This window comes from Peromyscus maniculatus, chromosome 18 (assembly GCF_049852395.1).
Source record: "Peromyscus maniculatus bairdii isolate BWxNUB_F1_BW_parent chromosome 18, HU_Pman_BW_mat_3.1, whole genome shotgun sequence".
Lineage (NCBI taxonomy): Eukaryota > Metazoa > Chordata > Mammalia > Rodentia > Cricetidae > Peromyscus > Peromyscus maniculatus.
This window is the reverse complement of record NC_134869.1, coordinates 32328833-32340544: the sequence shown is the minus strand read 5'-3', so window position 1 is coordinate 32340544 and position 11712 is coordinate 32328833. Positions and strand designations below refer to the sequence as shown.

The 11712-nt window shown below is 39.5% G+C and overlaps 1 protein-coding gene across 1 annotated transcript in view; it reads left to right on the top strand.

The window, feature by feature from the left end:
* The first annotated feature begins 426 nt into the window (after window positions 1-426).
* Otogl (otogelin like) overlaps window positions 427-11712 on the top strand; it is a 142555-nt gene continuing 131269 nt past the window's right edge. Inside the window, exons 1-4 of the mRNA XM_076554398.1 lie at window positions 427-675; window positions 3688-3754; window positions 5468-5566; window positions 7609-7763. Coding sequence (XP_076410513.1) covers window positions 427-675; window positions 3688-3754; window positions 5468-5566; window positions 7609-7763 — 570 coding nt within the window. The remainder of the gene's footprint in view (window positions 676-3687; window positions 3755-5467; window positions 5567-7608; window positions 7764-11712) is intronic.

Here is an 11712-nt window from a genome sequence, read left to right as displayed (position 1 = left end):
ATACCTGTGTGATCTGCCTACTAGGAGTTAGGTTAATCCCTCTCTTCTGTTACTAAGCAGGGATGCACTTGCTTTGCCTTGGAGTCCATTTTAGGCAGGATGACGAGCAGGAGGCTCGCTTGCACTTCCGTTTCCCGTGGCCAGTGAACACGTGTCAAGTCCATTTAAGGTCGATTAAGTTCTCAAAGGGGAAATATGTCGGGGAGCAACGAGGTCATGGTCATGCAGGGCGCTGCTGAGAAAGAGGCTGGAAGGCCATTCATGCTGAGTTCATTCCTCTGCTGCAAGCAAACGGCACTGATGGATGGATAACTGTCCTCAGAAATATGCCGGCAGTGACGTAAGCAAGTAAAGCCCCGGCATAGACTTCTATAAATGGTATGCATGTGAGTCTTACAGGGATTTCTCTGCGCAGGGCGCATCGTTATGGTGTTGACAACTCTCCTGCGGAGGTGCAATCAGGAAGGAGAAAGAATGGGCTGCCCTCCTTCATCAGTTATATGGACATTTGCACCCACTACCGCATTCTTTGCCCTACATTCAGGAATTTCTTCTGAAGCAGGCATTGAGCCCAAACAAGACTTGGGCGAGCTGTTTTTGGGAAATATGCAAAGAAGGATCAGACAAAAGCAAGAGGAGAAAGGAGGAAGATGCAACACAGGACATGTTAATGGGGTGCTTCCTGATGGAGGCATGCGGGGCTTGCTCTTGTTAGGAAGATGATAAGGAACCGTGTAGCCTGTCACCTTTGCTTCTGCAAGGGAAGAGGAAACTGGGATATTTATACCTCAATTTCTGTTTCTCTACTGGTCAAAGAGAGGAGCTAGTGTGCCCTAAATATCCTAAAAGTCCTGCCTTGATTCTGTCCTCAGGCAGAGGTAGAAAGAAGGCTGGGCTTAAGAGTGGGAGGATCTGCATGTCCACAGGAACCCAGGTGAATCTGAGATGGGCTGAAACCGCATTCCCAGTCAGAGCTCTAAATGCCATGAGAGGCAGCTTCCCATTTGAATGGTATCTTTTGTTCCAGTTCAGTTGGTTCTTGTTGCTGACATACCAGGAGTCATGGTTTATACATATAAACAAGAATAGCCAAGCTTGTAATTTAGAAGTTCCATGTCTCCGGGGATCTGTAGAAATATCATTTCTGTTCAAATGGTTTATTGAGTCTGAGTCACCATGAATTATTTGATGTTATGTACATAACACGGAAAAAGAGAATGCCCCACTTATCAAAGTGGCACACTATTCTAAGTTCAGATAGACTCCGAAGCTAAAACTGAGCGTGAAACTTTACACTGGTGGAATGTATTATTTCTGGGTAAACAGAAGGGATGCTGAATTTTCAGGAAGCTGGTGTGCTAAGTGATCATTGGGGTTTCTCTAGAGGAGGTCAGAGATAAGTGGAGCAAGAGACAAATGTATGTGCTTGCTTTAGTCTAGTGTTATACAGTGTATTCGGTTTAAAAATTACAATTATTTATTTCTGTGTGTGCACATGCATGTATGTATGTGTGTAGAGAGAGAGTGTGTGTATATGAGTGTGTATATGTGTGTGTTCTTGTGTCTTGGCATGCACATGAATGTCAGAAGACAACTTTTGGGAGCCTCTTCCTCTTTCCATCATGTGTTCTTGGGAACCCAACTCAGGTCATTGGACTTTACCTGCTGAGCTGTCTTAATAGCCCCTATATTCCATTTCAATTTAGTCATAGAGGTATCAAGCCTGTCATTCTTATTATATGAATGATGGTATTATTAAAGTGTTAACTATTTCCCTTTATCCTCATGGTTCTATAAGGGAGATACTGTTATTCCTTTTTATTTATTGGGAAACTGAGGCTTCATGGACTAGATAATTTGTTCAAGTACTTAGGCCAATGTGAGGCAGAGTTGAAGTAGCTATACATGAGTCATACATCAAAGATGATGGATTGGTTTCTGTTGCAAGGATCAGCATAAATTATTTCGGAGCCAAAGAGCTTCAAAGATGGTGTGTGCTCAGTGATGTTGATGCCCCTTTGATTTAGCAGCTGGAAACAGTATGGTAGAAGCGAGAATTAAACTTGACATCCTGGTGGAAGCATGGTCATAAACTGTTGGTTGAGTCTAACTTGTTTGAAGACAAGACAGAAAAAAACAGAAGAGACTGAGCAGTGAGGATAAAACATGGACCAATCTGTGAGGAGGAAATAATGAAAGTATGAACTTGGAGCCATAGTATGGGAAAAGGAGTTAGAAGTGAATCTTTAAGAGTCTTCAACAAATGGGAGAGTTTATGAGTTGTGTCATGTGACATGGGGTGAGTTCTCCTGATCAAAGAATGTACCGAGAGGCTAGGGAGATGGATAGGTAGGTACCTGCCAGGAAAGCCCAAGGACCTGAGTTTAGATCTCCAGTAAAAAGCCAGGAATGGCCTTTTACCATTAATTCCAGGATGGGGAGAAGGAGACGGGAAGATCCTTGGAGCTGATTGGCTAGTCAGTTAACTGAATCCCTGGGCTCAAGGTTCAATCAAAGGACCCTGTCTCAAAAATAAGGTGGAGAGTAGTTGAGGAAGTCAGCAAACGTTAACCTCTGATCTCCATAGGCAAATGCACATCCTTATGTGTACACATATAAACAATCACAAACATGCTACACACACACACACACACACACACACACACACACACACACACACACACACACACACACTACTGAAATGGAAAATGCCCAAATCAAACTTCTTGTGTGTAAGGATGATCAGGATTAGAGAAGAAAGGATCTTGTTCCTCACAGTACATCACTCATCCTTCTTATCTTGCATCCCCTTCCAGTTTCCCTAACATCATCAGCTACTTAATTTGATAATAATGGTGCAGAGTTTGAGTGTATGTCATCAGGTGAAAATGAAGTGCTATTGGTAAGGGTATGATCCTGCGCTGCATATACAATTGGAATTGAGTTGGACTGAAAAACTATAACTGATGAGTTTTAATAAACTATAATTATTTACAGTAAGTCTTAAGTAGCAATATTTCATAACAATTGTTTAAGACAGTGTCAGTTTCTTTATTGCTGGTCTTCTGTGGAGAGCACTACACTACCCCGAAGGTTTAGAGGTTAGCCTTTTACATCATCGTTATACCACACACTGAAGCTGGTGTCATGACTGTTCCCATTTTACAGATGAACAGATGGAGGCATTAAGCTGATAGGAAATGTGCCTAAGCAGAAAGGGTCAGATGGTGTTTCTGTGAGTGGTGTTTTCACAGTCAGGTCACTGCTGACTGCTAGTGTACCAACCCTGTGTATTTTCCCCCTGATTCATCTGTACTTGGAAATGTCAGAGAACTGATACTTTTTTTTTATGAAAAGAATCAGCTAATATAAATACAGTGCTTCTTCAGGAATCCTTTCACAACGGGATGATGGATGCAGGTAGCAGTAAGGGGGATGAGGCACAGAGGACAAATACTTTGCCCAAGTTATCAAAGAGACAAAAGGAAGACTTGAAGCCAGTTCTAAGCATCATGCCAAGGGAACCCTCCGGTTTCACTGAGACAATCTCAAAAATAGAATAATATGTCAAGCCAGCACTTTATAATTTCTGTATTTATAAATGCTTTCCAGAATTTTTTCATTAGCACGTTTGGCTTACGGTAAATAAATGAACTAATTTACATTTTTTATTTCTCTGTTTTAAAGTTTGAAGCAACCTCTCCAAGATACTTTTTCCATGAAGCTATTAACTGGGGCGAGAGTAAAATAAAAGGTCAGTGTGGGGAGAGCTGTTCTTTTGTACATGGTTTCTGAGGAGATCCCTTCAGGGGGTATATTAAATCAGTTCTGATTGTTTCCATAGATACTGGAGGTACTGAGCCAGGGCAGTAGTAATAGTAATTATTACGCTCCTGTCCTATACAAATCCAAGGTATTTTTAGAAATGGCCTCAACTAAACATTTAGACAAAGCTGAGGACAGTGTGGCTGGAGAAAGCACCCATGGGTATTAGAAGCTTTACTTCTTTTGTCTGAACAAATGACCTGTTCCCTGACATCTGAATTTTGTCTCAGCAGTTTACTATTTCCATTAAGCAGAAAGCTGGTGGTAGCTTAAAATGTAAAGAAACAGAAGCAATTCTTATCATTTATGTTTAAAGTCACAGTGATTCCTTTTAGATTTTGTTTGATATTCGCTTCCAGGAGCATGAGCAGCTTTGTAAATACATCTTTCAAAAAAGGATGTATTTGTTTATCTAAATATTTAGACAACCACCCTTTGGAAAAATGTAAGACTACTTGATCCAAGACCAAGTTTAAAAATGGTGCATCTCCTAAAAACCAAATTGCTTGTAGGTTTATGAGAAACATTATGTTCACCTTTATTTTGGTGAAACAAAGTTCTAAAGTTGAAACAGTTTTCCCTCATTTAAACTTTACCTAGAGATCTGAAGGCTTTGAATTATAAAGAGAAACCTGTGGATGTTTGGGAGGGGGTGGGGGTGGGGGTGGGGATGGTAACAGAGCTTGGTCCTTCTTGTGTTTGGTGGACTGCGTTTGCTATTGCAGCAGATAAGTGCCTTCACCAACATGACATCTTCCAGACAGGCCGGGCTTCTTTAGCAACATTTCACAGTGACTCAAAGATGTTCTCTTCACTCCTGATGTGTTCCTGGGGTCCGCTCAGCCTCAGCCTTGCCAGTTGCCATGGTCTTCTCCTTAACAGATGAAACAATTTCGTTAGGACTCATTTTCCTTCTTAAATTAATTCAGGAGAAGCCCATGAAATTAGAGAAAACTCATAGCAATTCACTTCTTTTTAATGTATTTATTTGGGGCAAGTTTTCTTTCCACAAAAAAGTTTTTTTGTTTTTGTTTTTATTTTTATTTTTTGGACAACCAGAAGGGACTTTTGCTTCTGCCTCACCTTTGTTAGACACAGATTCCAAAGACTAAGTCATTTATAACCGAGCCTTAGTATTAATGGGCAAACCTCAAATGAAACATACCACCCTTCTCATCAAAGGTGGGAGAAACCTCCGAGTTTTAGCTCTGTTTGAGCCCTCCCTGCAGCAAGCAAGGTCTGAGTTATTCTTCAGCACAGTGCTTGCTCCCGGAGAAAAGGGCTGTTGGGATGCGTTCCAAACTCAGTGCAGGGCATCATCTACAGCTTGGGTATTTCTGGTTCTCATCATCTGGGACAGGGATTCCTTACATGGGAACTTGACCTTCCCATTGCTCGAAGGAGGCTAACCTTTCCTCGCAAAATACTTTGAGATGTGAAAACCTGTCTCTCTGGCCTCACCGCACACATAATGAAATGAACAGATAGAGATTTGATGGCTTAATTCCTTTGCACCACAAGGCAAAAGGCCCGGGTTCTGTTTAAGTTAGTAGTGTTACAGCTAGTCCAAGCTAGATCGTGACATATTGTGTTTATATGAGCTGATCCACGCCAGAAGATAAGTTATTATTTTGCCCCTCAGGTTCTTGTCCTCATGAATGCCTTAACGGGGCTTTCTGTTCTAAGACCGGTACGTGTGACTGTCAAATATTCCAAGCTCTCGGGACAAGGTGCCAGATTGGTAAGTTTCAGGGATATTTATGAGAGAATTATGGGATATGAAAGAGAACATTAAGTCATGATTTACTTGGAAGTGTTCGTCCTCTGGGATTTGGGACATTAGCTAGAGAGCTCCAAATTTATTTCCATCAATTTGAAGTAATTTAGAAACACTGTAAAAGAAAATAGATGTGTGCGCTCTCCCTTCCCACCGGCCTCTATTTCCTCAAGCATTTTTTCTACTTTCCATTACACTAGTCCAGTAGGACCGTCTTCTCATTTATCTCTCTCTTTTACTTAGTATATTTCACTTCTCTTCTTTGTATTTGATTAACTGGATATTCAGTATAGAGACAGTCCCGAGAGTTCTTCAGGCAGGCACACGGGACTATTTTTCTTCTCTTTCTTTCTTTCTTTCTTTCTTTCTTTCTTTCTTTCTTTCTTTCTTTCTTTCTTTCTTTCTTTCTTTCTTTCTCTTTCCTTTCTCTCTTTCCTCTCTCTTTCCTCTCTCTTTCCTCTCTCTTTCTTTCTCTCTTTCTCTCTTTCTTTCTTTCTTTCTTTCTTTCTTTCTTTCTTTCTTTCTTTCTTTCTTTCTTTCTTTCTTTCTTTCTTTCTTTCGGTTTTTCAAGACAGGGTGTCTCTGTGTAGCTTTGCGGCTGTCCTGGATCTCACTCTGTAGTCCAGGCTGGCCTCGAACTCGTGGAGATCCTCCTGCCTCTGCCTCCCGAGTGCTGGAATTAAAGGCGTTCTTTTAAAATATTTTTTTATCCACGGTGTCTAAGGTGGGATCTTATGTTAATACTTATCAACCACTATTAACCGGTATTTTACCATTTGCAAGACTATATGCTAGGCACAAAGCAGGGTATATTTGTGAATAATAGAGATGTGCGTCTGCAACTCATGGTGCATAATTGATAAGCAATACTTAAACTTGAGTGCCCTAAAGGAAAGTTCAGGATGTAAGATGCACTGCCAGGGAAGACTGCCTGTAAGATGAGCCAACCAGTCTATGCCTTTTCCTGAGTGGACCAGAGTTGGCCTGAGCTAATAAATTTAGGTAAATGTTTTGAAAAGGAGGAGACACTGGCATTGACTCTTATCTTTCTGTTTTCCCTGGAGTACATTCAATCACCGAGTGACTTTTTAGCAAATATTACTACTTTTTTACATTATTATAGAGGGAAGCATTTAAAATATAAAAAAATGAGGGGACTATGAGATGACTCAGCAGAGAAAAAGTCCTTGTTACCAAGCATGATGGTGGTAGTTCTATCCCCAGAACCCACATATTCCTAGGTAGAAGGGGAGAAGCAACTCTACAAAATTGTCCTCAGACACCCGTTTGCTGTGACACAACATGACCCCATGCACACCACAAACCTACAACAACAATAATAAATAATACAAATAAAAATAAAATTGAGCAGGAGCTTACCTAGAGTAGAGGCATGATCATAATAGACAAAGTTGTTCAATTTAAAATAAATATTGCTTGAAATCTCACCAGTTTGAGGTCATCATTTTTTTTGAGATTCCAGGAAACTGAATGACTAATGCTTCCAGCTCCATTTTTCCAGGCATATAAACATGATTTTTTGGGTCATCATTTATTTTTCTCTCTGGATACCATAAAGGCATTTTTAAAAGAGTTGTGGAGACTGGTATTCTCATGCTGTCTGTGCTGTTCTATGATACTCCATGGTGACCTTTCTTTCTTTTCTGAGCCATTCATTGGCATTGTTGGCATCACCAACTTGTTGTATCACCTTCCTTGTGCTTCCTTTTTTCTGGATCTTTCTTTTTGAAACAAAAATTAGGGGGGTTTCTAATGTAAGTCTTTTCTTCACAGCAACTTGGACACTGGGTTTTCTTTAAGGAGTTGGGTAGTTTTAAGAGCAGCTGATTGTTCACTGCTACTTGTTCCTTTCTGTACTATGGGCTACCCAAAGTGGGGTGGAAATACTTACTTCAGTGAAAATTACAATTACTTATCATAACTGAACATTTTGGGACAGATGTGATTTATTTTACACTACTAAATATTATTTTATTTCTTTTTAGTCCCAAACATGGGAAGTGGCAGAGATGGGATTTGCAAAACCTGGGGACAGTATCACTTTGAAACATTTGATGGAATCTACTATTACTTCCCAGGAAGCTGTTCTTATATATTTGCAAAGGACTGTGGTAATTTGGAGCCTCAGTACACAGTATGGGTAGGTGGTACTTGAATTTAATGAATTAAAAAAATTTCTCCTGGGAAATAATGTATTTTAAAAGTATTGGACAAATGATGAGAACTGGACAATAATTATAGAACACACAGTGCTCTACTTTTAATAGAATGGTCATATTAGTGTAATTCTATTGAGATGATGACTGGCATGTTAGCAGCAGTGACTGAATCCATGCAGGATCATCTTCTAGGTTGTAGAGAAATATGTATTTATTACCATAGCAATGCTCATCAATATCCCTGATGTTTGGGTTTTCTTTGGTAATTTGGAAGAGGGTAAAGTGAGATATTAATAATCTTATTCCTATTTTCTCCCTATCTTCTATTTTGATTAGAGATGCCCACTTGCTTTCATTTTTAAAAAGTGCTCTTCCTGGCCTAGGGAATATAGCTCATTGGTGTGGCAAATTTTAGTAAGCACAAGGCCCTGGTGTGGATCCTTGGCTCCAAAAAAAGATGAGTAAATAAAAACATAAAACAAAAGCAACTCGGAGCTGGGTGGTGGTTGCCCATGCCTTTAATCCCAGCACTTAGGGAGGCAGAGGCAGGCAGATCTTTATGAGTTTGAGGCCAGCCTGGTCTACATAGTGAGTTCTAGGAAAGACTCCAAAGCTACACAGAGAAAACCTGTCTCAAAAACAAGCAAACAAACAAACAAACAAAAATCAACTCTTTGTGTGTAGAGGAAGCCAATTTTTATGAGAGCAACAACATGAATTATGTCATTGCTAGGTAGATTCGTGCTGCATGATAGAGCTCATAGAACTAGTTCTTGGCTTCAGAATTTCTAAGTCCAATGAATTACTAGGAAATATCTCAAAATTCAGCTACCAAAGAGCAGTAACTGAAACAAAGATACCAAGGATCTCCTTTCCTATTTAACCAAAGCATCTGAAATCACAACTAGGAGAGTACTGTGCTGTCCCATTTAAAAACTAACTCGTTATAGACATCATATTGAAATTTGATGTTTGTTTTATTTCTAAATCATGTTGTAGTTGTCTGAATTTCTTGTTGGGTGAAGCAAAACTTTGCATCTGTGCCCTAGGTCTGTGATCCTCTAAGGCAGTGAGGTATACTGATGGTTAAATTTTGGGCCAGTGGGATAAATAGAAAGTCTCTTGGGGAAGAGAAGAGTAGCCCAATTTGAATGCCTCCAAGGCCGTGCCCTCCCGTTTTCTCATTGTTACTAACCTCTTGCTCCCACACTCCCAGAATTCTGGCCTCTTGAACTCCTTTGACCTCCAACTAAAGTGTTCCTTTTCAGTGTCTCACTGTTTTGAGAACAAAGGTGTCAACGAGGTAATCCGTCTCAGAACATACTACAGTGCAGAATGCAGAACCATGCTCCTACAGTTAAGGGATGGGTCCAGTTTTCCATGACGGAATTTTCTTTCCAACCAAGAAACAGGTCTACTTAAATGCAGTCTTGCTTATTGGCTATGAAAGTAGTTCACTTCTTTTTTTGAATATTTGAAAAAAAATCATGAGTCTAAAACTTACAAGGGCTGTCATTCAAGGAATGCCATTGTAAATGAAATGGTTTTATACATTTTCTTCTAGGATTGTTTCTTTGGATTTTATGCAAATTCATAAATTGAAAGGCTATTGCTTAATTCTCTCTTCTATATTTTCACTGAATGTTATATCAAGAACTTTCCTCTGTGCCACAAAAGTTCTTAAAAAATACAAATTTTATTAGCTGTATTTTCTTCAAATTCATGGAGGATTCAAATGATTGAACAATACTCTATTTTGGAAATTTAGATTTAAAAAAGCAAATATTTCAGAAAAGGACTATTAATATGCATTTTACCTTTTATAGCCATGTTATTTTTATTTAAATTGGCTTTTGTTTTTATGAAGACAATAAGTGCTCATAGTTTAAAATAGTTCATCAAGACATGGGTAACAGAAATGACTCTTCTGTTCTTCAATCTCCAGTACAGCTGAATTCTGACACCCAGAAACAATTGGTCCAACTTCTTGAGCTGTTTCTTTTGTCTTATATCAAACTACGTGATGATTTTTTGCAAGTTTCAAAGTTATCAATTGCCTGTTCACTCTTGTTGTAGCAAATGAGGAATTATCTTGATTGCCCTATGTGTTTTGCCTAGCTAAGCACACCAACACACACATTTAAATACACATACATATAAACACCCAGGAATACACTCACGTCCCTGGTCCTTTCTTCTTCTTCTATTATTGTTACATCATTTTTTTTTTGACCAAATCAACCAGTAGATTTTATGTCATTGTCGCTATGTAAACAGTGGAGAGCTGAGCACAGTACGTTACACTGATTTTATTTCCCTCATGTGTTTTCCTAGGGTGAATGATTACCCTGTTTGTTGTTATTTTATCTCACTCACTGTTGTTTCCTCCACACTCTTATCTTTGTAGGTCTCATTTTGATAGAGCCCCTCTTTCTTAGAGCCTCCCTTTTTCAACCCTCCCTTTTCCTATTCCCACCAGACAAGCTGCCTCATAGGACTTCTGTCCACAGCACTCTGGGTTTCTTGTAGCCCTACTTCTGGAGACGACTCTTTTATTTCCTGTATAGGTTTTTCCTGTTTCATGGATCCAAGGAAAGGTCTGATGATAGGGGGAACTTTTCCTTCTTAGTGAATTTGCTTTGAAAAGCTTCCTGGGTCTTTGGAACTTGTGGCCTATGCTTGCGGAGGTGCATGGTCCTGCTTTTGAAGTCCATTAGGCTTTTATTATTTATTTATTTATTTATTTATTTATTTATTTATTTATTTATTTATTTATTTATTTATTTATTTATTTGTAGCTGGAGTGTTCCTGCCTTGCCCACAGTCAGGACAAATCTCTATCACCTACCAGTCCTACAGCAGCTCAGACCCAACCAAGTAAACACCGAGACTTATATTGCTTACAAACTGTATGGCCGTGGCAGGCTTCTTGCTAACTGTTCTTATAGCTTAAATTAATCCATTTCCATAAATCTATACCTTGCCACATGGCTTGTGGCTTACTGGCATCTTCACATGCTGCTTGTCATGGCAGTGGCTGGCAGTGAGTCCCTCTGCCTTCCTGTTCTCTCCATTCTCCTCTCTGTTAGTCCCACCTATACTTCCTGCCTGGCCACTGGGCAATCAGTGTTTTATTTATTGACCAATCAGAGCAATTTGACATACAGACCATGCCACAGCATTTATTCATCTATCTATCTATCTATCTATCTATCTATCTATCTATCTATCTATCTATCTATCTATCTATCTATTTTATAGCCTGGCCAGTTTCCCCTCCCTCCTCTCCACAAGTCCCTCCCCCAACATCCTCTCTGTTCCCACCCCCCAAACCACTCCTCCTTGATTTCTGTTTGAAAAAGGGCAGGCCTCCCATGAATATCAACGAAACATGGCATATCAAGTTGCAGTAAGACTAAGCACCTCCCCATGTATAAAGGCTGGGCAAGGTGACCCAGTATGCTCAGTAGGGTCCCAAAAGCCAGTAAAAGAGTCATGGGCTGCCCACTAGGTTTTTAACTTGATGTATAGAAAGGGAAGAGACACTTGTCTGAAAAATATGCATGGAAGGACAACTTTGAAACCTTGATTTTTAATTTGAAGAGAATTTCTAGAAATTTTAAGTTCAATTTACTGATTTCTGTGCATTTTTATTCAACCGTTTCCTTTATTCTTAAAAAAAAAAAAAAGAAAGAAATAGGGTCCCCACCACCACCACCAAGGATTGAAGATGTCATGATTACACGAGGCTTATAACTATTTTGTTCTTTTTTACATGAAGGGGCCCATGCAAGCTTTATGCCCCTTCAGTTTAGGAACAATATTTCTTCCTTTATTTCCTCTATTCCTTTTCTTCAGAGTTTTGCTGCTTACGTCTTAAAGTTCCTGAACTGAAGGATCTCTTCATTTTGTTACTGATTCTTGCCTATT